Below are 27,458 nucleotides of genomic sequence, written 5' to 3'. Positions count from 1 at the left end.
ATCTCTAATCTGAGTCTGCCTCCTGAATCTATGCATATTTCCTTTTCAGGTTAAACTGATACCTTGCTGTGTTGGACATAGCAACAAACCAAACTCAAAATTTGTAGGAGGGAAGAAATAATAAAAATTAAAGAAGAAATAAATAATATCAAAATAAAAAAGATCAGTGAAATGGAGAGGTTTTTTTTAAAAAAAAAAAAACAAAATTGATACACCATTTGCTCAAATAACCAAAAAAGAGAGAGAAAACCTAAGTCAATAAAATCAGAGATGAAAAGGAGATGTAACAACAGATACTTCAGAAATAAAAAAGAATCATCAGAAATTACTACAAACAGCTATATGCCAACAAATTGGAAATATAGAAAAAATGGATAGGTTCCTACTACAAAAACTGAGTCATAAAGACATAGGAAACCTAAACAGGACAATAATGAAGATGGAGATTGAATCAGTAATAAAGACCCCCCCCCCCAACCCTCCTAAAAAACCTAACAAACTCAGGGCTAGATGGCTGTATTGCTGAATTTGTGAATCCCCCCCCCCCAAAAAAAATCCTTCAATATGCCAGCATCACCTTAGTTCCAAAACCAGAAAAAAATAAAACAACAAAAGAAAACTATAGCCCAATATCACTGATAAGCTTCGATGCAAACATCCAAAACAAAACACTAGCTAATCAAATCCAACAACACATCAGAAAGATCATTCACCCAGAACAAGAGGGATTTATACCTGGTATGCAGTGATGATTCAACATATGCAAATCCGTTAATCCAAATGCTAACAGATTGAAGAATAAAAACTATTTGATTATCTCACTAGATGCAAAGAAAGCATTTGATAAATATAATAAATATAAATTTACCCATTTTATTTGTGAAATACTTTTCTATATATTCTGGAAATTTTAGCCAGAGCCATTTGGCAAGAAACAGAGATCAAAGGGATATAAATTCAAAATGAGGAAGTAAATTTTTCCCTCTTTGCAGATGATAAGATCCTATATATAGGAAAACAAAAAGACTCCACTAAGAGACTGCTGGAACTCATAAGAGAGTTTGGTAAAATTGTAAGATATAAAATCAACACAAAAAATTCAATAGCCTTTGTATATACAGACAATCCATGGCTGGGAAAGTATGTGTAAGATTTTCCCTATTTACATTAGCTACAAAATGATTTAAATAACTTGCAATAAATTTAACCAAGGATTTGAAAGATATCTACAATAAAAAATTTTTAAATATTAAAAATAGAAATAGAATAAGATACAAAAAAATGGAAAAAATTTCCATGTCCATGGGTTGGAAGGATTAATAGAATTAAAATGTCCACATCACCCAAACCAATTTACAGATTAAATTTGATCCCAATCAAAATACCAATGACATTCTCCTTAGAGATAAACTAGCTAAAATAAATCCCTGGAGAAAGGACAGTCTCTTAAACAAATGGTGCTGGGAATATTGGGTCTTCACATGCAGAAGTATGAAACAAGAACCCTAACCTTATACTTTATACAAAAATAGACTCAAAATGATCAAGGATATTAATCTATAATCTGATACCATAAAATTAACAGAGGAAAATATCAGGAAACTCTGCAAGACATAGGCATAGGCAAAAAGTTCTTGGAAAAGATCTTAGAAGCACTAGCAATAAAAGAAAAAATAGACAAATTGGATTGCATCAAGCTGAGAAGCTTCTGCACTGCAAAGGAAATGCTCAACAAAGCGAGGAGGCAACTTACAGAATGAGAGAAAATATTTGCAAACTGTGCAACTGATAAAGTATTAATATCTAGAATCCATAAAGTGCTCAAGAAACTCACCAACAACAAAATAAAAAAAATCCAGTAAACAAATGGGCAATGGACCTTAGAGCCCTTTCTCTACTGTTGAGGAACAGTGGTTTTTTTTGTTGTTGTTGTTTTTGGTAGAAGAACTGTAATAGAAGACTGTTTAAAAGTCTGAATACTAGACTCTTAGATATTTGATTTGAAAATATCTCTTTATCTGTAGGTTATATCTTCATATTATGATTGTATCCTTTGATGCACACATACTTAATTTTATGTGGCTCCATATGATTTTTGGCGTCAAATCTAGACTCCACTGTCAAATTAAAAGTCATGAATAATTACCTTATTTTCTTCAAAAAATTTAATAGTTTTAGTTTAGTTTTTTTATAGACTTTTAGTTAATTTCTGAATACATGTTGATACAGGATCCAACAGTTTTTTTGTTTTGTTTTTTGTTTTTTTGCACTTAATCATTCAGCTTGCCTCTGAGCTTAAATGTTTACACTTGTTTCTAGACCCTACTACTTTATCAGATAAGATGTTTATTATCATGCCAGAACCGTATAACTTTTATTAGCTAAAGTTACAGTAAATTGTAAAATACAGATATATGAATTATTTTTACTTTTTTTTATTTTCAAAATATTTTTGGCTATTTGGATCCTCTTGATGTTTCATACAAAGTTTAGAGTAAATTTTTCTAAGATTGAAAATATACCATAGGAATTTATAAGGGATTTCATTTAAATTGTAAATTGGGAGGACATTTGTGTCTTAACACATTAAAACTTCCAACCAATGTGAAAAAAGAGCACTTCAATGTAATTTTTGTGATTATCATAATTGAAAAATATATTTATACTGTATTCTTTTTTATTTGGTAATTACTTTGAGTTCTGTTATTCCACTTACGTTTCTTTCTGATGGGTTTACTAGAATTACTTTTAAGAGGATCAATATTAATATGTAGGTATAGATAGTATATATTTTTTATGTTCCCAGCTGTTTGTGGAACATTAATATTAGCAATGGCATTTTATTTGAAGGAAAAAGGGATCAACATTAAATATTTAAAGAATTAAATTTATTTATTTCCATTACTACCATTGGAAATTTCTGGACCTTATGCTAATTTCAATTTTGATTTCTTAGTATAAAATTTTGTCCTTCTTTATCCTTTTAAATTTTTATTTTCATTGAGGTATGTCTCTTGAAGAATTTATTTTTTTATTGAATATTAATTAATCTGCCTCTCTAAATAAAAACATATCTGTAATTACTTTTATAAATTAGGTTTTTTTAAATTTTTTTTTCACAGGCAGAGTTAGAGAGAGAGAGAGAGAGGGAGAGGGAGAGAGAGAAAGGTCTTCCTTCCATTGGTTCACCCCCCAAATGGCCACTACGGCTGGTGCACTGCACCAATCCGAAGCCAGGAGCCAGGTGCTTCTGGTCTCCCATGAGGGTGCAGGGCCCAAGCACTTGGGCCATCCTCCACTGCACTATGAGGCCGCAGCAGAGAGCTGGACTGGAAGAGGAGCAACTAGGACAGAATCTGGCGCCTCAACCAGGACTAGAACCCAGGGTGTCGGTGCCGCAGGCAGAGGATTAGCCTATTGAGCTGCAGCACCAGCCATAAATTAGGTTCTGTTTGGAGAGCATTTATCAAAATAAAGTTGTTACTTTGAACCAACATGTAATTCCCTTCAAGAACAGTAATCCTATGCCTACTCTAATCCCAGTACAGAAGGAAATAAATATATTTATTTTCTTACATGTCTCTATTTTCATTTCTTGGTTGTTATTAATGTAATTTAGGCCTTTGACCTAGTCATAACTCTCAAGCTATTATTTCCTTAGCATCAGACATTGTCTTTCATAATGTACAAGGATAATATTTAAATTTTTATAGGGGTATACCACAAGAATAAAAATAATCATCATGAATTAATGGAAACAGTTATATACCAACAAATTGGAAAATTCTAGAATAAATAAATAGAATTCTGGACATATACAATCACCAAACTAAGTCATGAAGACATAGAAAACCTAAAAAGACCAGCAACCAAGATGGAAATTGAATCCATAATAAAGATCCAGTAAAGAAAAGCCCAATACCAGACTGCTTCACATTCTATCAGACTTTTAAGCAGAACAAATTTCAATTCTTCTCAAGGTCTTCAAAACAACTAAAAGAGAAAAAATCATCTTAATCTGCTTATATGAGGCTCGCATCACCTTAATTCCTAAACCAGAAAAAGAAACAACAAAGAAAGGGAACTATGAATGAATATGACTGATGAATATAGAGGCAAAAACCAACAAAATACTAGCTAATCAAATTCAACAACACATCAGAAGATCACTCACCTCAACCAAATGGGATTTATCCCTGTTATGCAGGGATTGCTCAACATACGCAAATCAATAAATGTGATACATCACATTAACAGATTGAAGAATAATCCAAACAATTATGGAAGGCCTTGATAAAATACAACAGCCTTTCTTAATAAAAAATCCAGACTAATTGGGTGTAGAAGGAATATTTTCCAATACAATCAAGGCAGTTTATGGCAAACTCACAGCCAGCATCTTACTGAATGGGGAAAAGTCAGAAGAATTTCCCTTAAGATCCAGAACCTGACAAGAATGCCCACTTTCACCACTGCTATTCAGTATTATTCAGGAAGGGTTAGCCAAAGCCATTAAGCAAGAGAAAAAAAATCAAAGGACATAAATTGGAAGAAAGTCAAATAATCCCTGTTTGCAGATGGCATGATTCTATATATAGGGGAACCAAAAGACTCCCCTATGAGATAATTGCTATTCATATGAGAGTTTGGTAAAGATGCAGGATATAACACCAACACACATAAATCAGTAGCCTTTGTATACACAGACAATGCCATGGCTAAGAATGAACTTATAAGTTCTTTCCTATTCACAGTAGCTACATAAATATTTAAATACTTTGGAGTAAATTTAACCAAGAATTTTAAAGATCTGTACAGTGAGAATTATTTTAGAAAATTAAATAAATATAAGACATAAAAAATGGAAAAATATACCATGTTCATGGATTGTAAGAATTAATATCTTCAAAATGTCCATACTTCCGAAAGCAATTTACAGATTCAATGTGATCCCAATCAAAATACCAATGACATTTTTCTCAGATCTAGAAAAAACAATGCTAAAATTCACATGGAAACAAAAAAGACCTCAAAAAGCTAAAAAAGTCTTAAACAAATAATAACAAAAAAAGCCAGAGGAATCACAATACCAGATTTCAAGACATACTACAGGGAGATTATAATAAAAACAGCCTGATACTGGCACAAAAAAAGACATATAGACCAATGGAACAGAATTGAAATTGCAGAAATTAATCTATACATCTATAATCATCTAATATTTGACAAACTAGCTAAAATCAATCCCTGGAGAAATTGCAGTCTTCAACAAATTGTGATGGGAAAATTGGATCTACTCATGCAAAAGTATGAAACAAGACCCCCCCCCCCCCCCGCATAACACCATATAAAAAATCAACTCAAAACAGATCAAGGATCTAAGTCTATGAACTAATATTATCAAATTACTAGAGGGAAACTCTGCAATATGCTGGCATATGCCGAAGAGTCCTTTAAATATATCCCAGGAGCATAGGCAATATAAGCAAAAATAAATAAATGGGATTAAATCAAGTTAAGAAACTTCTATACTACAAAAGATACACCCAATGAAGTATAAAGGCATCTGAAAGAATGAGAGAAAGTATCTTCAAATTATACAAATGATAAAGGATTCATATCTAGATTCTATAAAGATCTCAGAAACTCAACAATAACAAAACAAATAATCCAGTTAAGAAATGGCAAAGGACTTGAAGAGACATTTTTCAAAGTATGAGATTCAAATGGCCAACACACATGAAAATGCTCAGGATTACTAGCATTCAGGGAAATGCAAGGAAAAACCACAATGTTCCACCTCACGTCAGCTAGAATGACTATCAGGCAAAAATCAATAAGCAATAAATGCTGGTGAAGATGTGGGAAAAAATGTACCATAATCCACTGTTGATGGGAATGTAAACTAGTACAGCCATTATGGAAGGCAGTATGGAGATTACTCAGAAATCTGAAAAATAGATCTACCATATGATCCAGCCATCTCACTCCTGGGAATTTACCCAACCAAAGAAAATCATCATAGGAATGAGTTATCTTTACTCTCACGCTTATTGCAGTTCAATTCACAATAGCTAAGATACGTAATCAACTCAAATATCCATTAACTGACAACTGGCTAAAGAAATTTTATATATAATCACAATGAAATACTACTCGTAAAAAGAAAGAAATGCTGTCTTTTTCAACAAAATGGCTATAAGAGGAAACAATTGTGCTTAGTAAAATAAGCCAATCCCAAAAAGGCAAATATGCATTTTCTCTGATGGGTGGTAGTTAATATAGAATACAAAAAAAGCACAGGAAATAAGCAGACATTTTGTGATGTGATTGTCATTTTTAGCACTTGTTTATACTCCTGTGTAACTGTGGTCATCTTACTTTTCACTTGTTGAATATTATGGTTAATGGTGAATTAAATGTGTGATTATAGAGTAGATTAAATTATGTCTTTTCAAGAATTAATGAAATGAAAAGAAGGATGAGAAGGAGTAGGGTTGGGGGAAGAGGAAGGAAAGTAGGTTTATCTTCTTAGAACTTATTACCTATACAATACATGAAATCTGTTCTCTCTATATTAATTAAAATGTAAAAAATAAGTAAAAATAAAAATCTTTACAAGAGTGGGTCAGGAAGCTGAATGCATGCAGGCAGGGAGTGAGAAGACCAGAGAAATAAGCCTGTTTAAAGGGACAGCTGTTCCTCAACTGCAGCAGGCCTTGGCAATTCACCCGTTATCTAGATTTTAACGTAAAGTCACCAGATATTTCCAATGTTGGCATCTGTTTCAAAACTGTCTAAAATACAAACAGAATATGTAGGGCTCAAGAATGATCCACAAACGTTCAAGCCTTAACTTTTACTTTATAACATTTGCATTTGGTTTTTCAATCCACCAAAAGTCATTTGCAATTTATTCTCTTTTGAAATGGTTTCAGAGCTCACTCACTGGGATTACCTTAAAGCTAAATCTTCCAATTGTTGAATATTTTAATTTTCATGCTTATTTATTTGGTATATATTCAAGAAAGAAACACATAATTTCAGAACCCTTTCATGCTGAACATTTTAGCCTATTGACTTTGCATATGGATGACGGGTATAGAGTTCTAGTGTTCAACCTGCCTATCTAGGCTCCCTCCAAGTTCTAGATCCATGCTCACTACTCGCATGTAATGTTATCTAGAGGGCTAAGGGTGACTTTTCCAGATAATCTGTTTCCCTGTATTTTTTCTTTGTGCTTGTGGGTTCTTTTTACAATACTTTTAGTCTTCGATACTTTAAATATACAAACTTTTATAATATGCCAAAGTGTGTCTTTTGCTATTTTTCTTCTTTTTTGTCTAGGGTAAGATGAGCCCCTTCCATTTGCAAAGCCTTTCTCCAGTGAAGAAAATTTGTAACCTTGTCTACTATACTTTTTTTTTTTTTTTTTTGACAGGCAGAGTGGACAGTGAGAGAAAGAGACAGAAAGGTCTTCCTTTTCCGTTGGTTCAACACCAAATGGCTGCTACAGCCGGTGCGCTACACCGATCCGAAGCCAGGAGCCAGGTGCTTCTCCTGGTCTCGAGGGTGCAGGGCCCAAGCACTTGGGCCATACTCCACTGCCTTCCCGGGCCACAGCAGAGAGTTGGCCTGGAAGAGGGGCAACCGGGACAGAATCTGGCAACCTGACCAGGACTAGAATCTGGGGAGCCAGCACCGTGGGCAGAAGATTAGCCTACTGAGCCGTGGTGCTGGCCAATCTACTATATTTCTGAAAAGTATTTCTATGACATTTATCCTGGTCTCTTACTCAGGGTCATGAATTATCCATAAGTTGTAGTTAATTTTCTATCCATTAATCCATCCCATTTTTTGTTCTACTGCATTAATACAGAATGCCTATGATCTTTCCTTACACAAATGTGTTTGATAACACTTTCTCCTGCTGCCACTACTACCGTTGAATATTCACCTGGGACATTTCAATTTCTATCACTTTGTCTTTAAGCTGTTTGTATTTTTGTATTTTATTATCTCATTTTCATTTTCTGTTTGAGAGAGTTTAGGTTCTACTGAGGACTACAAAATGTTGATTTCTTACGATTGCTTCTATTCCTTCAACATGCTATTTTTTAATAAAATACTTTCTCTTAAATAATATGTTTCTCTTTCTGGATTATAAAAAAAGAAAAGGGTAAATATTTTCATAAACTTCATATTGTTGGGATCTGCCTTATTTATTCTCCTGGAGGAAAAAGAACGTGAGAGGGCTCTAAGAACGTAAGATAAGCCTAAGATAAAGGTGCAGGTGATGCAACTTTATGTTCTAGTAATATTCAGAGTGTGGTAACTGAGCAGCAGATGTGGAAAAACCTATTAGGGGAACTCTCACTACTTATTTTCTTAATTAGATTTGGTGAAACCACAGGTCATTTTTGCTAAACAGCTTTATGGAGATACAATTCCCAAACCCTACAGTTCATAACTTTAATGTGCACAAATTGATATTTTAGTGTGTTCACGAGTTATGAATCTATTAAGACCATCTCCAATCTTCTGATCTTTTTCTCAGCCTGAACTCCAAGGGCATGTTATTCACATGTCTGGCCTTCTTAGTGTTCCTGTTCAGAGAAGTTGTGTGTAGATGGGTTTTTTTGAGGGGGAGGGAGGCTGGGGACAGGGAGGAAGGCTATCATTTACATTCACCTTTGGGTTTCTCAATGCAACTATGGCCAGATACATCTCACAGCAGCCAAAAAGTTCTGAGTGGAGCTGTTTCTATCTGCTTTTATTCTTTCAAAACAACGAATTAGGTGTTGGTGGGCTTCTGCTAAAGTGTTTTCAGGAATAGAAGCTAAAATCAGTCCTCAGCTTTCTCCATCCAGTGACCGCTGCCCTGAGATGTGTGTGACATTGGATTGCACCCTATCTAAGCACTGAGAGAAAAGAGGAATTTGTTTTATTTTATATGACTTTGGTTGTTTCTGATGGTCTCTCAATGTAATGAGGAAAAGGAGACAAATTAGATGTGTCTAGTTTGTCATTTCTCTCAGATATTTTAGGATAATTTTATAAGTTCACATTTAAGATGTAATTAAAGTATACTTTAATGATCTCTATATTTGGTATTACAAGTATTGAACCCACACAGAATAAACACAGTAAAAGTTAATATTTTTTCCATTTTGCTGCAGTGACAAACTTAAATATAAGGTAACTTTTTTTTTTCAAGGGAGAGATATTGCTCAAGCTAACATTTTCTTAAGGAACAACAGATTTTCAATGAATGCACAACAATACATTAAAAAAAATGAAGAAAAAGAATTGAATGCCATTTCTTACCTTGATTTAAAGGAATAATTTTCAAAATTCTCCAAGTTCTAACAATTTCAAGCTTTAGAATCAAGTTTAGAGGTGAATATCTTGCTAAAAGCCTGTAGAATTAAATCATAGTTACTTAGAAGTCATATTAGGTTTATATCACCTATCTTGGACATTTTATACTTTTTTGAAGTAATTTTTAAAATTACTTATCTAGACATTTCCTTTGCTCACATTACACTATTTTTTCAAATAATTTCATTATTGATTGGAAGACAAAGATAGGCACAGTGTGAAGTACCCAGGCAACCATTAATTTCCAAGCTTAAATTAAGAGTCTATGAAAATTTCACATTGTGAATAACTTAATTTCAATAATAAGTCAAATATTTTATATTATATTCATGAATTTTATCTACTAAATTGTAATTAAGAAAAAACAATGGCAAGTTTGTAAAAGAATGATATTTAAGTATTTAAACTGATGAGGATGATGGTAATTATGGTGATGATGACAGTGAACAGTGATGACAGTAGGAGGCATTATGTGCATTGGTTAAATTAAGGGTTTAGATTTGATTCGGACTACCTGTACAGAATCTGAGGCTCCATAATCAACTAGCTGTATGGCATCTGCTAATTACTCAAACTTTCTTGCCTCAGTTTCCTCAATTGTAAAGTGGGATTAATAATACTTCCTGATTCTAGGGATTTTTCTTTGGGATTAAATGAATTAATAGAGGCAAAATATAGAGAAATGCAACTGGCACGTAGTGAAGACTCTATACATGTTATTTAAGCTAACAGCAATAGCCACAATAGCAGAGCCAATGGTAGTAATAGTTTAAAATACAACCATAATCATAATAGCTACTATTTTAATTGCTCAACACAAAGTAGATCCAATTTATGCCCTTTATAAATGCTACTTTTAATAGAAAAATCTACAAATAACATAGCATTTAACATTTTTAACAGGAGTTTGATATTAGTGATAATTTCCACAAACAAAAAACAGAAAACACTATATACAAGCATTGAATAGGCAGGAACTCATTAGAATTACATGTAACACTCTAGATATGTGTGTTTAAAATATCTTGTTCTAGTATCTGACATATTGACATATTTACTTGTGATAAGTAATGCAGCTAAATTAAATGTAGCATGGAGCAAAGAATCAAATATGGTAGAATTTTCTCCTAATTCTTCAGAGAATTCTATGCTCACAGAAAAAAAAAAGAATCCCTTGAAATAAACAAACTCTACCTATAATTCTTCCTTAAAATAGGAAACAGAAAATATCACATACCTTTTATTTTCACATTTTCTGAGGACAAACTCAGGGACAGCAGCCTGAGAGAACTCACTATGACTTCCACTTATGAAGAACTGTTCAGCTGCTAATACTTTGCAGGCACAAATCTGTGTAGATCTCAAGTATTTTTTTATAAGAAGATTGCTTAGCAGATGTTTAGGTGATTATAGTTGAAAGATATACTCACTCAAACAAAGTTACACTGAAATCGAGCCAGTTCCACGGATCACCAACAAAAGAAAAGGATCCTGCACAGATGCCTCTTGCAAGCAGTTTTACAAATATTTCAAATGTGTAAACTCCAAGCAATGTATTCCTGCAGAAAGTTTTTCATATAAATATTCAATCTGATAATAATACATTTTCAATTCTGAATGTTATATCCATGATAACTATCTATCTTGTATTTGAAAATAAGTATCAGAAATGTGGGGCTGGGTCTGTTTGTCAAGCTACAACCTGCCATCAACCAACCAGACAACAATCAGAAAATCAGGTGTCCCTGAAATCTTAGCACAGGACTTCAGAAAGGGCTCCTAGGATGGGCGATCTTGTGATACTGGCCATGGAATTTGACAGCCAAGTTCCAAAGTCAACTAGTTTTAAAAATAGAGTTAAATCTCAGAAGGTAATGTGAAATTTCCTAGAAAATTGAATAAGCCAGTCAATCACTGTAGTCTAATGCAAGTGAGACTAATCACATCCCTCAGGAAGACAAAAGAAGTAGAACAGAAAGGAAGAGAAACTATTTCTTCATGAAAGAAAGAAAGAAAAGTTATTTGAATTAGAATCAATCACATGTGGAGTAGCTATAGTAAAGACCTGAGGCCCTGAAACATTAATCATTAATAATCCAATATGAAATAAAATCATACTTGTTTATCATAGGTAGAAACCTATGGCTAAAGACTCAAATGTTTATATTACATTAATCTAATCTGTCGGGAAATCAAACTAAATTTTAAAATAATAAAAGGGTAAAAACAAAACCTAAAATTTATGAATCAAAATATGTGTATATTTGTTTTCAATAGGAAAATTCATTCACTATGATATATTTAAATTTTTACACTGTAGATCTTTAAAATATAATTATTATAAATGTTTAATTGTACAATGTCATCTTATACAGTATGTTATATATTTTAATATATTTTAAAAGAATGTTTCTTCATTTTCAATTACCTTTTTATACAGAAGATCAATTTAGTATATACTAAATAAAGATTTCAACAGTTTGCACCCACACAGAAACACAAAGTATAAAGTACTGTTTGAATACTAGTTTTACCATTAATTCACATAGTATAACACATTAAGGACAGAGATCCTACATGGGGAGTAAGTGCACAGTGACTCCTGTTGTTGATTTAACAATTGACACTCTTGTTTATGACATCTGTAATCACCCAAGGCTCTTGTCATGAGCTGCCAAGGCTATGGAAGCCTCTTGAGTTTGCCAACTCCAATCTTATTTAGACAAGGTCATAGTCAAAGTGGAAGTTCTCTCCTCCCTTCAGAGAAAGTTACCTCCTCCTTTGATGGCCCATTCTTTCCACTGGGATCTCACTCACAGAGATCTTTCATTTAGGTCATTTTTTTTTCTTTTGCCATAGTGTCTTGGCTTTCCATGCCTAAAATACTCTCATGGGCTTTTTAGCCAGATCCAAATGCCTTTAGGGCTGATTCTGAGGCCAAAGTGCTGTTTAGGACATCTGCCATTCTATGAGTCTGCTGTGTATCCAGCTTCTCATGTTGGAACTGATACTACTATCAGTTAGTATTAGCAGACACTACTCTTGTTTATGTGATCCCTTTGACTCTTAATCCTATCATTACGATCAATTATGAACTGAAACTGATCACTTGGACTAGTGAAATGGCATTGGTACATGCCACCTTGATGGGATTGAATTGGAATCCACTGGCATGTTTCTAACTCTACCATTAGGGGTAAGTCCAATTGAGCATGTGTCAAACTGTACCTCTCCTCCTTTTCTTTTTCCCACTCTTATATTTAAAATATATATTTAATATATTTTAAAATAATGTTAAAAAGTAAAATAATTATATATGACATTTTAAACAGTAAAATTGTATAACTTACTCTACTGCTGTTCCCCATTTTGGCATATTAGTCATGGACAAAAATGTGCAATCAATAAGGACACAAATTAAAATTAAATATTGGAAAAATGTAGGTTACAGTCAAGGAAAAATGAGTAATGCATAATACTGGAAAATACATTTCTGTGATCTATTTATATTTGTGTAAACACATGAGGTAAAATGTTTTTCTATACATTTGAAAATATGTACTCTTACTGAAAATAATGGAGATTAATATTTGCTAATACTTACTAATATTTGCACAATAGAAAATATACCTTATGTATATTTTCAAATATGATACATTTAAATTGAGATATAATATGGCCTTAGATGAAATATCAATTGGAAACAGAAAAATACTGGAAAATCATCAAATAGAATAGTTACAGTTTAAAGTACAGGTAACAAAAGGATATGGATGTACCAAAACCTTTATAGTTGTTCCTCTAACAGAGTTGAAAGGAGATAACGTACAAAAGAGGGAAACAGCATTGAATCTGAAGATTGTTCTCTTTTTATTTAATACCATGAAAGTCTGTAAAAAGAATAAATAAAAGTGAAAACTATAATCTTTTCAATTATATAACATATTTCCAATGATCATTGTGGTCTTGGGTCTAACAGTTGAGATTTTCTTATTTTTGATATTCTCTTACAGACTAAGTCAAATGGATACATTTCTAAATTAATTTCATTACTGTTTAGGCATATCTATTTATCCATCATAATTATTTTGCTTTGTTACCAGTGTTGTACCTGAGAAAGTCATTTTCAATGTACCTCACTGTCAGGTCTCTTCACAGAAGTAACAGAATAGGAAGAGCACTATATCCTTGTGGTTAAATGAGATGAATTCCATAGTACCAGAGGTGGTATATCTTAGAAACTGATGTAAGTAAACCACTTCATTTTGTTGCAGAAAAAAATCAAACCAGACCACAATAGTAAAAAGATTTAATATACTGTAATATTCTTCCAAGTGGAAAAATGGAATTATTAGTCAGATAAATCCTGCTGCTACTGCTTAGGTTTGTTTTCTCTGCTCTGAGAAACTGCTAGAATACAGGCCTATTAACTTCAGATTCTCTCTCTCTCTCTCTCTCTCTTTCTGTCTGTCTCTATCATCTCTTATCCTTCACATTCCTGATTCTGACACTCTCTTCCATGAAATAGTAATTTAGAAATGTGACAATTCACTGGCCAGCACTGTGGTATAGTAGGTTAAGCATCCACTTGCAGTACCAGCAATCCACAGGGGCAAGGGTTCATGTCCTGGCTGCTCTACTTCTGATCCAACTCCCTGCGGACAGACTGGGAAAGCAGTAGAGGATGGCCCAAGTGTTTGGGCCCCTGCACTGATGTGGAGGACCCAGAAGAAGCTCCTGGCTCCTGGCTTCAGATCAGCCCAGCTCTAGCCATTGTGGCCATTTGGAGGAGTGAACCAGCAGGTGAAAAAAATCTTTTTCTCTTCCCTTCTCTCTCTAACTCTGCCTCTCAAGTAGAGAAATAAACCTTTTTTAAAAAAATAACTATGACAATTTAAATTTACTTAAACATTACATTAATCACATCAGTCATTTGATCATGTTAAATCCATGTTAACATCTCTATTATCTCATCTTATTTCCCCAAATTTGCCAACACAGCTAAGTTCCCAGTTACACACCATTTGGTCTTTTCCTCATTCCATAACCAATTCTTGTTCTAATGTGTTCATAAAAGATCTTTTGTCTTATTAAAATTTGAAGTGTTCCTCAAGGCATAACACAAATATTACTTTCTTAATGAACACTTGAAGCTTCATCTGTTCTTACAGATCTCTGTCTTTTCTGAACATACTTATGCTCATATTAAATATTTTGTTCTTCATTTGAGACTTACAGTAGTAATAGGTGCGTCAACTCACTTGGGAGACAGTATGAATACATGAATGAATAAGAAATGATTGAATTTTCTTTCCTAATTTCTGTGTAAACTCATAAAATAGAACATTTTTAATTGATATGAATAATCTACACATTATATTCTCTCTTAAATATTGACAGCATTGTGGCACAGTAAGACTCTGCACGCAATGCCTGCACCCTGTATGGGCATTGATTCAAGCTGTGGCCTCCACTTCTGATCCTGCTTCCTGGTAATGTGCCTAGGAAAGCAAGAGAAGACAGCCCAAGTGTTTGGCCTCCTGCAACCACATGGGAGACCTGGAAGAAGCTCTTGACTCCTGGCTTTGCCCTGGTCCAGCCCTGACCATTTTTTTTGGCTATTTGGGGAGTGAACTAGCATATGGAAGATTTCTCTCTCACTCTATCTCGCCTCCTCTCTCTCTATCTCATCATTTAGATTAAGGCCTACCAATACCTATAATAAGAAGTAAAGTAATCCAACCTAAATCTATACAATTAAGTAAGATATCAATTTGATAAAATCTCAAATATATATATATATATCCCCAAATTAAAATATCCTTTTAAAGTTTTGCAAAATTTAAAATGAGGTGTTTATCTGTCCTTCAATACCTTTTTATGTCTTACCTCAATTACCTCTTTTTTTTTTTTCATTTCTAGAAACACAATACAAATGGAATCACAACTATTTCAATGAATTCTTACATTTTTTCCCTTGTAGTAGGGGTCCACGTCTTCCAATGGCTCTGACACCATTCCTCGAGAAAGATTTCCATAAATAATTGGAAGCTCTTTGCCATCTTGCAAGTCAGGGTTTGGCTTTAAATCTTCTTCATGTTCCTCACTGTGGTTTTTAGCAATGTGCTGTTTTATGACTTCAAGAGATTCTCTAGTGAAGGGGACAAGGCCCCCAGGTTCTGGGGGAGCCAGCATTTACAATTTTGTACCTGTAAGAATTTAATATTCTTCAGTACTACACAAAAGCTGAGTAGTACATTAAGAAAAGCTTTAAAATTATAGGATGCTGGGGTCTGAAAAATAGATACCAACAAACTATGAATAAAGACTTTTAAAGAACACAATCCTACATTTTGTAGAAATCTATGTTGTACTACTTAGGTTTCATTATACTTTATATTAGACTTACCTTGTAATTTCACGAGTCAATCTGCTTCATTACCCATCTCTTAAACACTATTTTACTGAAATTGGTGTTTCAACTTCTGCATTCTAACAAGACTGGTACAGATGTCTTTTTATTTTTCTGCCCAAATATAATTGCTTCACATAAGCTGCATATCACAATGGATTTTTTTTTCTAAACTTTACTGGCTGTAGGACTTACTCTCCTTTATATCTTTTGATATTTCTGATTATTTACCTTGGCTCAACTTTAATATGGATAAAATTTTGAGCCAGGACAAATAATCTTAATTAAAATTTTATCTCTGATATCCCTCAGAGTTCTGTCTTCCTTCTCTGTGTTATCCACCTCTTTGATGAATGCATAGATAAGCAAATAATTTTAATTACTCTTTCCATATGTCTATTTACCAATTACAATTCCCAAAACATTTTCTTCCCCCAGATGTCCTTCATCAATAGCAGGAACTTAACAGCAAAAAACAAAAATCATTGTCATTATCCATGACTAAAATCATTATTCAACCTCCAAATATAGAAAAAACAAAAAGTCATTACCTTGAAAATTGTTTCCAAAATTTTTCTATTATCAATTCCCTTTACACAAAATAACTTTCTTCCCATAAATTTTCATTAGGTATTTTGAATACTATCCATTTATATACCCAATTGAAAGCTGTCAGTCTTGTAATTTTATATTTGGGATATATTTTATATTTGGGATATATATTTTGGCAGTCTTCATATATTTAAACTCTAGTCTTCATCTGTTTCAAGTCATTCTGCAGGTCACTTGAAATAATATTTATATAATTATACATATATTATAAATTATATAATTTATATATTATATAATATATATTATATGATATATATTTATATATACAATGTATATAATATATAATTATATAATTATATTATAAAATATATAATTATATAATTATATATATTATAAATTATATAATTATATAATTATATAATTATATTATAAAATATATAATTATATAATTATATATATTATAAATTATGTAATGATAAATTATATTTATCAAATATAATTTCATGCAAAAATTCATTCAGTAACCTTACTGTTCAAGATACACTACTTTGTATTGAATTGTTACAGTCCCATTCTTATCAATATTTATTCAAGTGATCCTTTATAATGTTAATTTAATGATTTTAATTGGGCTGATGCTGTAGCATAGTTGGTAAAGCCACGGCCTGCAGTGCAGGCATTCCATATGGGCATCGGCTCGAATCCTACCTACTCCACTTCCAATCCAGCTCTCTGTTGTGGCCTGAGAAAGCAGTAGAAGATGGCCCAAGCCTTGGACCCCTGAACCCGCATGGGAGACCTGGAAGAAAGCTCCTATCTCCCGGCTTTGGATTGGCCCAGCTCCAGGCCATTGTGGCCATTTGCGGACTGAACCAACAGAGGGAAGCTCTTTCTCTGTCTCTCTGCCTCTGCCTCTCTGTAACTCTGCAAATCTTAAAAATTAATTAATGTCCATTAAATGGTCCAGTTTAATGATTTTCCTTTATTTACTTGCCTAATCTTCCTTTGTAAGTTTATTATTTTAATTAAGGAGAAGAAACTTTGTACTTTATAATGTGCCATTGTATACATTTGTGTTTTGTCTCTCGCAGTGCTTGTACTAGCGGAATTCCCTGTGTAACATATTCCCAAGAGAATCGCATCACATATATACATACATACATACATACACACACACACACACACAATATAGCACACACACATACATTTCAAGACAAAATTTTCCTCGGCCGGCGCCGCGGCTCACTAGGCTAATCCTCCGCCTAGCAGCGCCGGCACACCGGGTTCTAGTCCCGGTCGGGGCGCCGGATTCTGTCCCGGTTGCCCCTCTTCCAGGCCAGCCCTCTGCTGTGGCCCGGGAGTGCAGTGGAGGATGGCCCAGGTGCTTGGGCCCTGCACCCCATGGGAGACCAGGAGAAGCACCTGGCTCCTGGCTCCTGCCATCGGATCAGCACGGTGCGCCGGCCGCATCGCACTGGCCGCAGCGGCCATTGGAGGGTGAACCCACGGCAAAGGAAGACCTTTCTCTCTGTCTCTCTCTCTCTCACTGTCCACTCTGCCTGTCAAAAAAAAAAAAAAAAAAAAGACAAAATTTTCCAATATTGTGGACAATTGTGTCACTTAAAACTTTAATGTTTTACTTGCCTAGTAAATAAAAATAAGAAAAAGATAAATTAATTAATATTAATAAGATAACACTCATTACAAGAACCAGATTTCTCCTACTAACTTAGGTAAATGGTGGAGAAAGAGATTTTTATATATACAAAAGGCAATCTCATAGACAAGAACATATGTCGCTCCCCCTCTTCGTGGAGGAACGACACAGGACCCTGCCTAGGTTTCCTATCCGAGTCACGGCACCATTATGTCGCTCCCCCTCTTCGCGGAGGAGCGACACTAAACCCTGCGCTGTTCTTTTGTCTGCTCGGCCCTCCCCGGGTTTGCTGCTGGTTCTTCCCAGGTTGGCTACCGTCCCTTCCACCTCCGTGGAAGGGCGGTTCCCCCTGCCACTTTCCCCACTTCCGCGGGGGAGCGGCACACCGCTGGCCAGCTCTCTCGGGGGCTGCACAGGTGTTCCTCAGGTGTTCCTGGTGCATGTTGTCTCTCTCCTCCTTTATAGTCCTCTTCCACCAATCCCAACTCTGCTACCCACACGCCGAGTACGCTGCTCTCCTCCAATCAGGAGCAGGTCCTACAGTTTATTGGTTGAACTGGAGGCAGCTGTGTAGAAGCTGTTTTACTCCTCTCCCAGCGCCATATTGTGGGAGAGCAGATGCACAGAATAAGTCTTAATTCCAGTAACTTAGTCTAGTCTGAGTTGCTCCCCACAAACATATATTACATTTCTGTCATAAATATGCTAGGGAAAAGGAATAGTAAAAATGGGAAATCAAATACTGGGGTGACTACTTACTTAAATAAAATATTTTTTGGGGATTTGCTTTAGTTTTTATGTCTGTTCCATTCTATCTGAAGAATACTTCCTTTACTTGTTTCTAAAAAGGCACAGACACTAAAAATGTTATCAGAGCCTTAACATTATTTGATTTTTCAGTTTAATTTTTATTATATGCCTATAACCCAGTTCTCAAAAATATAAACAACAATTCAATGCAATTATCCTGGCCCAGTCTAGCAATTCATTTTCCCTTGTAATAGTCATTTAACAATGGAAAGGTACAATTTTTTGCCAAAGAAATGGCTGCTTATGTCCAAGTTCTTCAAGAAACATTTCAGATAGGATGTAAAGCAATTCTAAAGAGAGCAGTAGGGCTGCAACGAACATTGAAGGCAGATATCCCCTCAAAAGACTGATGTATTTCCTTTAAATAAATACCTTGTAGTGAGATTTCCAGCTTGCATAGTTTTATTTTTATTTATTTATTTTAGGAACCTCAGTACTATTTTCCATAGTGGCTATTCCAATATAAATTCTTACTATCATCATTTGAAAGTTCCCCTTTTTCCAAATCTTCACCAGAAATTGTTGTTTTTCCATTCTATTTGATATGAGGTGACACCTCATTGTGGTTTTAATTTGCATTTACCTGATGATTAGAGTGAACATGATTTCATGTACTTGTTGGTCAACTGTATATCTTTTTTTTGAGAAATGTGAGTTCAAGTATTTCACCCATTTTAAACTGTTTTATTTGCTTTTTTGCTACTGAGTTGTTAGAGTTCCTTAAGATGTGGTACATGTACATAGTGGAATATTACTGAATCTTAAAAAATGAAATCTTTTCACATGTAGTAAAGTACAACAACATAAAGGGCATGATGCTAACTGAAATAAGCCAGGCACAGAAAGGCAAAATTTTGTAAAACCTCACTCACTGAGGAATCTATGATTGCTGATCTCAACAGAAGTGCCAAGCAGAGAAGTGCTCACCAGAGAATGGGAAGAACAACAGAGAAGGACTAAGAGGCAGGGATTGGTCAATGAGTACAAAATCAGTTAGATATGAAGAACAAGTTCTAATGTTCTAAATCATGGAGGGATGACTATAGTTTACAATGTTATAGTTTATGTTTTCCAAACAACTAGAAGAGAATTCTGAATGTTTTCACCATAAAGAAATGATAAAAATTTGAGAGGATGAGCATGCTAAATACCACAATTTGCTTATGACATGATGCAAACATGTGTCACAAAATCACACTGTATCTCAAGCATGCAGCACTACCATATTCCAATTAGACACAAAACCAAAGAAAGAGAGAAAAATATGGATTAGGAAGATTGGCAGATGGCTACTTGGAGTTCTCTTCCCAGATTAGTGGTATAAAATTGATTATTTATCATATTAAAATGTACTTACTGTCTAGCATCTTGCTCTATATCCTGCACAAAATTACATACTTGTTAAACATTGGCTAGCATTCAGTCATATACATAGTATACACCTACAAATAAAGAGGCATACAATTAATGTTCAAGGAGAGCTAAAATGCTATCAATAAATACAGTTTATAAGAAACTGGTTTTCTCCTACATATGAAATATTTTTCCCTTAAAGTATTGAATATGGAACAGGCATTTGGTACAGTGGTTAAGATGCCACTTGGGATCCTTACACCCATATCAGAGTGCCTGATTTAAGTCCCAACTCTGTTTCTGATTCCAGCTTCCTATTGATGCTGGAAGGCAGCAGGTAATAGCTCAAGTACTTAGGTTCCTGTCACCCATATGGGAGATTTTACTGATTTCTCTGTTCTTGTCTTTGGTCTTGCCCAGTCCTGGCTATTTTTGGCATTTTTCCAGTGAATCAGTGACTGGAAGATGCTTCTCCTTCTGCCTGCCTTTCAAATGAACTTTAAAATTTAAAAAAAAATGCAGGAAAATATTTAATGAGCCTTTCAAAATTATATTCCTTACACAGAGATCCTTGAATATAATTTATTAATGGCTTACTGTCATCATTACACACATTAATATATTAAGATATACTATAGTGATGCTCCCAAAGGTATCTACTGAATGATCCTGTTATGCTTTTAGAGTTCTTCTGTTTCCCGATTTAGCAATAAATTGGAACTTGATAGTGTGTTGCTACTTCTTTTTAAGATTTTTTTATTTATTTGAAAGGCAGAGTTACAGAGAGTCAGAGGCAGAGAGAAAGAGAGAGGTCTTCCACTCGCTGGCTCACTCCCAAGATGGCCTCAATGGCTGGAGTTGTGCCGATCCAAAGCCAGGAGCCTCCTCCAGGTCTCCCACACAGGTGCAGGGGCCCAAGGACTTGGGCCATCTTCCACTTCTTTCCCAGGACATAGCAGAGAGCTGGATCAGATGTGGAGCATCTGGGACTTGAACCAGCGCTTATACGGGATGCCGGCACTACAGGAAGCCGTTTTATCTGCTATACCACAGTGCAGACCCCATGTTGCTATTTCTAATATGCTTCTTGTATTATTGAAATTGAAAACAAATTCTGGGTAAAGAGCTAAATGCTGATTTTCCTTTTAAAAAATACATTCATTTTTGACAATTATTGGCACATTAGAGATATTTTACTTTACATGAACCAATCTTGTTTATGCTTTATTTGCTCACTACAGATTTTGATTATTTAAAATATACTTGGACTTCAGTGATTCAGTTTATAAAACACCTTACCATATGATAAATATTTGCTGGATAATATTTTTTAAGATAGTTATACAAGGCTGAGAATCTTTTTTCCAAAGACTGCCTACCCAAAAAGACAAATATATGTTTTCTCTAATATGTGGCAGTTAATACAGAATAACAAAAAACCCAATGAATAAGAATAAAATGACATCTTATGATTTGATTTTTCATGATAGCCCTTGTCTATATTCCTGTGGAAAAAATGGTCTTTCCACTTTTTACCTTTTGAACGTTATAATTAGTGATGTATTTTGCCTTTGATTATAAAGCAAATTGAAAGTATGTTATTGCAAATAAAAAGGGGGAAAAAGAAATAAGGGAATGAGGGGATATTGTGGGAGGGAAGTATACTTATCTTCTTAACATTTTATCTTTGAGTTGCTGGAGCCGTGGCACAGGTTAAGCCTCTGCCTGAGGCACCAGCATCCCCTATGGACAAGGGTTCGTGTCCCGGCTGCTCCACTTTTGGTTCAGCTCTCTGCTTAAAGCCTAGGAAAGCAGCAGAAGATGGCCCAAGTGCCTGGGCCCTTACACCCACGTAGAAAACCTGGAAGAAGCTCCTAGCTCCTAGCTTTGGGTTGGCTCAGCTCCAGGCATTACAGCCATTTGGGGAGTGAACCAGTGGATGGAAGAGACCCCTCTGTCTGTAACTCTGCTTCTCAAATAAATAAATAAAGCCCAAAAAAGTATCTGTGAAATACACAAAATCTTTAGATTAATAACATTTTTAAATAAAATAATGAAATAATTTAAAAATTTTTAAAATATTTCTGACCAATGGATAATACACACTCAGATCCTTTTTATTGTATATGACTTACTGGATATGTCAACAATTTAGGTTTTGGTAGAGAAACAGCCTAGCAAAAATAAACAAAACAGCTAACATCATGAACTCTGAAATTAGAAGGGCATGCACTCAAAATCCCCAAATCTAATCCTGATACGATGAGGGGCTTCAGTCACATTACTTAATGTCCTTGTACTTGTTTTCTCTGTCATAATATTGAGATTTCTCCTTGGATTAAATAAGGATAATATAAAATAATATGAATTAAAATACATACTTCAATGATTGGCAAATAATATTTGGGAAATAAACATGAATTTTTAATTTTGATAAAATCAGAATTGTGGACCAAATCTAAAACATATAAGAGAAATATGTATAAGAATTAAAATTCAGACTAGAATAACCCACTTGTACCAGTATAGTAGAGAAGATATATGCTTTTGTATCACAGAAAAGTATAGGGGAGGGGCTGGTGCTGTGGCATAGTGGGTAAAGCTGCAGCCTGCAGTACTGGCGTCCTATATGGGTGCCGGTTCAAGTCCCGGATGCTCCACTTCTGATCCAGTTCTCTGCTATGGCCTGGGGAAGCAGTAGAAGATGGTTCAAGTGCTTGGGGCTCTGTGCCTACATGAGACCTGGAAGAGTCTCCTAGCTCTTGGCTTCAGATCAGTTCAGTTCTGGCTGCTATAGCCATTTGGGAAGTGAACCAGTGGATGGAAGACACCCCCCGCCCCGCCTCTGCCTCTTTCTCTCTGTTATGCTATCTTTCAAATAAATAAATAAATCTTTAAAAGAAAAAAAAGAAAAGTACAAGGGGTTCACTTAACACTAATTGCAACACCAATCAATACTGCTGTGTGTCTGCTAAGACAACTAATATGAGCTTTGTCCACGTGGAAGGGAGATGGAGGAGCCAATCTTTTTCTACTCAGCTATAACCCACAATCATCACCCAAAAAGGGTTTGTACAAAAACTGAGATTCTTCAAACGGGACCAGAATGCTGAGTAAAATAAAATGCCACCATATACAGAGAAGGTAAGAGAATGTGTATAGTTTGAGGCAGAAAAGATCCAAATGAAACCTCATTGTTTCCAAGTATCTGAATGATTCTAATAAAGAAGGGAAATTAGACTTTGTCACTATTCACAAAAGATGAACTCAGGTCATTTAGCTGAAGCCAGAACAGATTTGGATAAAGAAATAATGACCCATCTAAATATCTGTCAAACATGGAATGTCGATTTGGGCATCAGAACTTCTACTTTCCTCGCTAGTAGTGTGAAAGTATGAACTTGTTGACAGTAGTATTGGATGATATCAATGGGACCAAATGCTGACTGGTAGCATTAAAACCTTAATATTTTGTAACCTTCTTATGTAAAGTTCCTTGGATGGAATTTGTTGTGCAATATTACATAATTTAAAAAATTTGCACTTTACTATTAGCTAAAACAAACTCATTCAGCATTGAATTAAAAAGCCTTGTATGTCTTTTCAGATAACAATTAAAGTAATTCTTATGCTTCATATTTTGAGATCAATTCTGATGGTTAATAAACATTATTAAGTTTGTATATGTTAAGAATAATTTTCCATAAGGGGTGGATATTAGGTTTGCTGATGAAAATGTCTGTATCTCATGTCAGACTACTTGGGTTCAATTCCTGGTTCTGTCTCCTGATTGTGTTCCCCACCAGTGCAAACCCTTAAAGGAAGAAGGTGGTGGCTCAAATATTGGGTCCCTGCTTCTCTCATGAGAGATCTTGATTTGAGTTTCATTCTCCCAGCTCCAGCCTTGGACATTGCAGGCATTTGGGAAATGAGTCAATGGATGGAAGCTCACTCTCTTTTTTTTCAAGGGAGAAAAGGAATATTGTCTCTCAGAGTGTACATCCCACATTGGGGCAACCGAGTTTTGAGTCCTCGCTCTGTTCCTGATTGCAGCTTCCTTGGCAACAGCTGACAATTCAACTAAGTTTGGTCCCTGTCACCAAAATAAAAGACCGGGTTCGAGTTTCCGGCACCTGGCTTTGGCTATTGCAGGCATTTGGGGAGTGAATCACTGGATGGGAGATCTCCTTGTCTCTGTTTCTTAGATCTTCAAGTAAATAAAGTGAAAGTAGAATTGGCCACATTTCTACAAAACAAAATCAATGTGACCATTATTGAAAATAATTCAGACATCTTTCACTGAAATCTTAGGATTCATTTTGTCAGCCAATCTTATTGAATCACCCAAATATAAACCCCCCTTGCTTTTTCTGTTACCACCTCATAGTAAAATCATCTTTGATTCCTCCATATTTTTCTACCAACCAACTAAGACAGTTTAAAACATCACTCAATGGGGCTGGTGCCATGGCTCATTTGGTTAATCCTCCACCTGCAGCGCCAGCATTCCATATGGGCGCCAGGTTCTAGTCCCGCTGGCTCCTCTTCTAGTCCAGCTCTCTGCTGTGGCCCGGGAAGGCAGTGGAGGATGGCCCAAGTGCTTGGGCCCCTGCACCCGCATGGGAGACCAGGAGGAAGCACCTGGCTCCTGGCTTTGGATCAGCGCAGTGCACCAGATACAGCAGCCATTTGGGGGGTAAACCAACAGAAGGAATACCTTTCTCTCTGTCTCTCTCACTGTCTAACTCTACCTGTCAAATAAAAAAATCACTCAAGAATTATTTTCTTCCTGAATAAAATTTGGAATTTCTCACTTAACCCCACAAGGTCTTAAAGATTATATATGATGCAGAAATTCTAGGCCACAACACTGGTTTCATTGGTACTAATTTTCTCTCTCAACCTAGTCACTTATTCCAGAAAATACTTTTCAGTAACAATTTTGATGTTGAAAGAAATCAATCCTGGGTTGTTGACTTGATGAATGAATTGATAATGGGTATTGTCTTCTATAACATTGCAGAGAAATGCAACTACTTATCAAATGGAGCTGGCATTTATAGATGGTCAAGTGCATAAATTATTAATCATTAAACCATAATTCAGTAAAAGAATTTCTGTAGGGAATTTATATAATATGGTCCAGGCACTATGCTTTCCGGTGAGCTATCTTCATACAGCTCTAAGGTCTACAAAGCATAGAAACATTAATAGTTAATCTGCCCATTAGGCTGCCTTTCTGAAAAATTGAATAGATAAAGTAAGCTTTTGGCAATTTTTTTTTTCAAAGTCAATTCAAACTTGGACTCTAATTTAAAGTTCTGGCTGTAGCAATATTTTATATTGTTGATTGAAGAAGAAGCCATTTCCCTTGGATATAAGTTGAAAGTTATAGAACCAGTAGAATCCTCAAGAAATGGGCTAATGCTTATAGAGAAAAATTCTTTTCAAAGCAAATTTAAAATTTGAGTATTAACATTTTAATAGTTATGCAATTATAATTATGCTACTTACTGAATATCAGTCATGAGCCACTGCACTAAATCTAAGTGTAGTATCACATTTTCTCACATATCCTTCTTGTGCTTACCACTGTACAGATGAGGAGTCAGAACTTGATAAGTTTCATGATTTCTCCATAGTTATATGGGGAAATAAATGCTAACTCATGTTTTATAAATGCATATGAATGTCTTTTATGTACCATAAAAATACAAATAATTTGTATATATTTTAGACAAATGTAAATGTTTATAACTCACTTGCACTACTTTAAAAATGTCTAAAAACTCGGGAAGCCTCAGGAATAGCTTAGCCACCACCTGCATCACTGAATAACTGACAGGTTGATCTCAGGTGGGATTATATAGACTTTTTTAATGTAAATGCTGCCAAAGGAAGATATTTTCCTTTTTGTGAAATTGAAGTTGAGCAGTGTAGTGGACATTAACTCAGAGGAAACAAGGTACTGCCTAACATTTGAAATATACTATCTTCCTTTAAGAAATCTGCTATTGTTGGGGGAGACCTTCTGCAACAGACATGAAAGGAAGGGCCTCTCTTATACCCACTTATGGATGTAAGAAGTGACCAAATGACTTTGGGTAAGCCACTCAAATAAAGTAGCTCAAGATTTCAAATTTGGATCTAAGGACACAAAGTGAAAGGGGTCATAGATAATCCATTTTTACAAGAGAGGTAGAGGCTTCAGCAGCAACTTGGAGAGCAACAGTAGCACTGGAGCCATTGGCAGTGTCCAGATGTTTCTGATGGAAACTTAGATCTTTAAGGAAAGAAGGAATAGAATGAGAAACAAAAAATACATGAGAAAACATTTTTAAAAGTCATATTATCTAAAAATGGGATTCTTCTTCAAGAGAATAGATTAATAATAAAAATGGTGGCATATTTACATAACAGAATATAATTCAATATCAAAATGAATGAACTGGTCCGGCACTGTGGCGTAGTGGGTAAAGCCATCATCTGCAGTGTTGGCATCCCATATTGGCGCCAGTTTGAGTCCCAGCTGTTCCACTTCCCATCCAGCTCTCTGCTATGGCCCGGGAAAGCAGTAGAAGATGACCCAAGTCCCTGGGACCCTACACCCGTGTGGGAGACCCAGAAGAAGCTCCTCACTCCTGGCTTTGGATTGGCACAGCTCCAGCCATCGCAGCCAACTGAGGAGTGAATGAGTGGATGGAAGATCTTTCTTTCTGCCTTTCCTTCTCTCTCTCTGTAACTCTTTCAAAATAATAAATAAATCTTAAAAAAAAGAAGTACCATTTTGTTCTAAAACTGTGCATATGCAAGAAATTTGTTCCATATATTTATATATATGTATAAAAGAAATTTTAAATACTTTATCATAAATGTTTTGGGAATCAAAGTTTACTTTTGAGGCTAGATTGTGTGAAGTCATATTGGATTTTACTACTTTCTAACTGTGACCTTAGGCAAGGCACTCACCCTCTCTATGCCTCTGATTCCTCAACCATAAAATAGGAATAATAACAGTACCTACTTCTTAGAGTAATTCAAGCACCTGCCAGGTACTACGCATCATTAGATATTATTTTTAAAATTATTTAACCCTAAAACCACTCTATTTTATATTTAACTATCTTTTTAGTAGAAAATAATTACCATAAGTACTGAAATTTACAGAAAATGTATAATATAATTTCTTACTGATAATTCAAAGTAGTAATAATAATCTAGTGTAATGATCATCTGCAACATTCCTAAAGAATTTTAGGGCGCAAAGGTCTCTGCACTTCACATTGTCTTCTG

General features: G+C 35.0%; 1 protein-coding gene across 1 annotated transcript in view; it reads right to left on the bottom strand.

The window, feature by feature from the left end:
• Window positions 1–27,458, bottom strand: part of SCN7A (sodium voltage-gated channel alpha subunit 7) — a 97,032-nt gene that overhangs the window by 57,418 nt on the left and 12,156 nt on the right. Inside the window, exons 2-6 of the mRNA XM_089328249.1 lie at window positions 15,349–15,590; window positions 13,154–13,271; window positions 12,732–12,822; window positions 10,812–10,940; window positions 9,328–9,419 (exon numbers count right to left, since the gene is read on the bottom strand). Coding sequence (XP_089184375.1) covers window positions 9,328–9,419; window positions 10,812–10,940; window positions 12,732–12,822; window positions 13,154–13,271; window positions 15,349–15,576 — 658 coding nt within the window. The 5' untranslated portion in view covers window positions 15,577–15,590. The remainder of the gene's footprint in view (window positions 1–9,327; window positions 9,420–10,811; window positions 10,941–12,731; window positions 12,823–13,153; window positions 13,272–15,348; window positions 15,591–27,458) is intronic.

This window comes from Oryctolagus cuniculus, chromosome 3, assembly GCF_051225735.1.
Source record: "Oryctolagus cuniculus isolate XC-2025 breed Fujian yellow rabbit chromosome 3, ASM5122573v1, whole genome shotgun sequence".
NCBI classification, from domain to species: Eukaryota; Metazoa; Chordata; class Mammalia; order Lagomorpha; family Leporidae; genus Oryctolagus; species Oryctolagus cuniculus.
The sequence above is the reverse complement of the archived record's forward strand: the minus strand, read 5'-3'. Positions and strand labels throughout refer to the sequence as shown.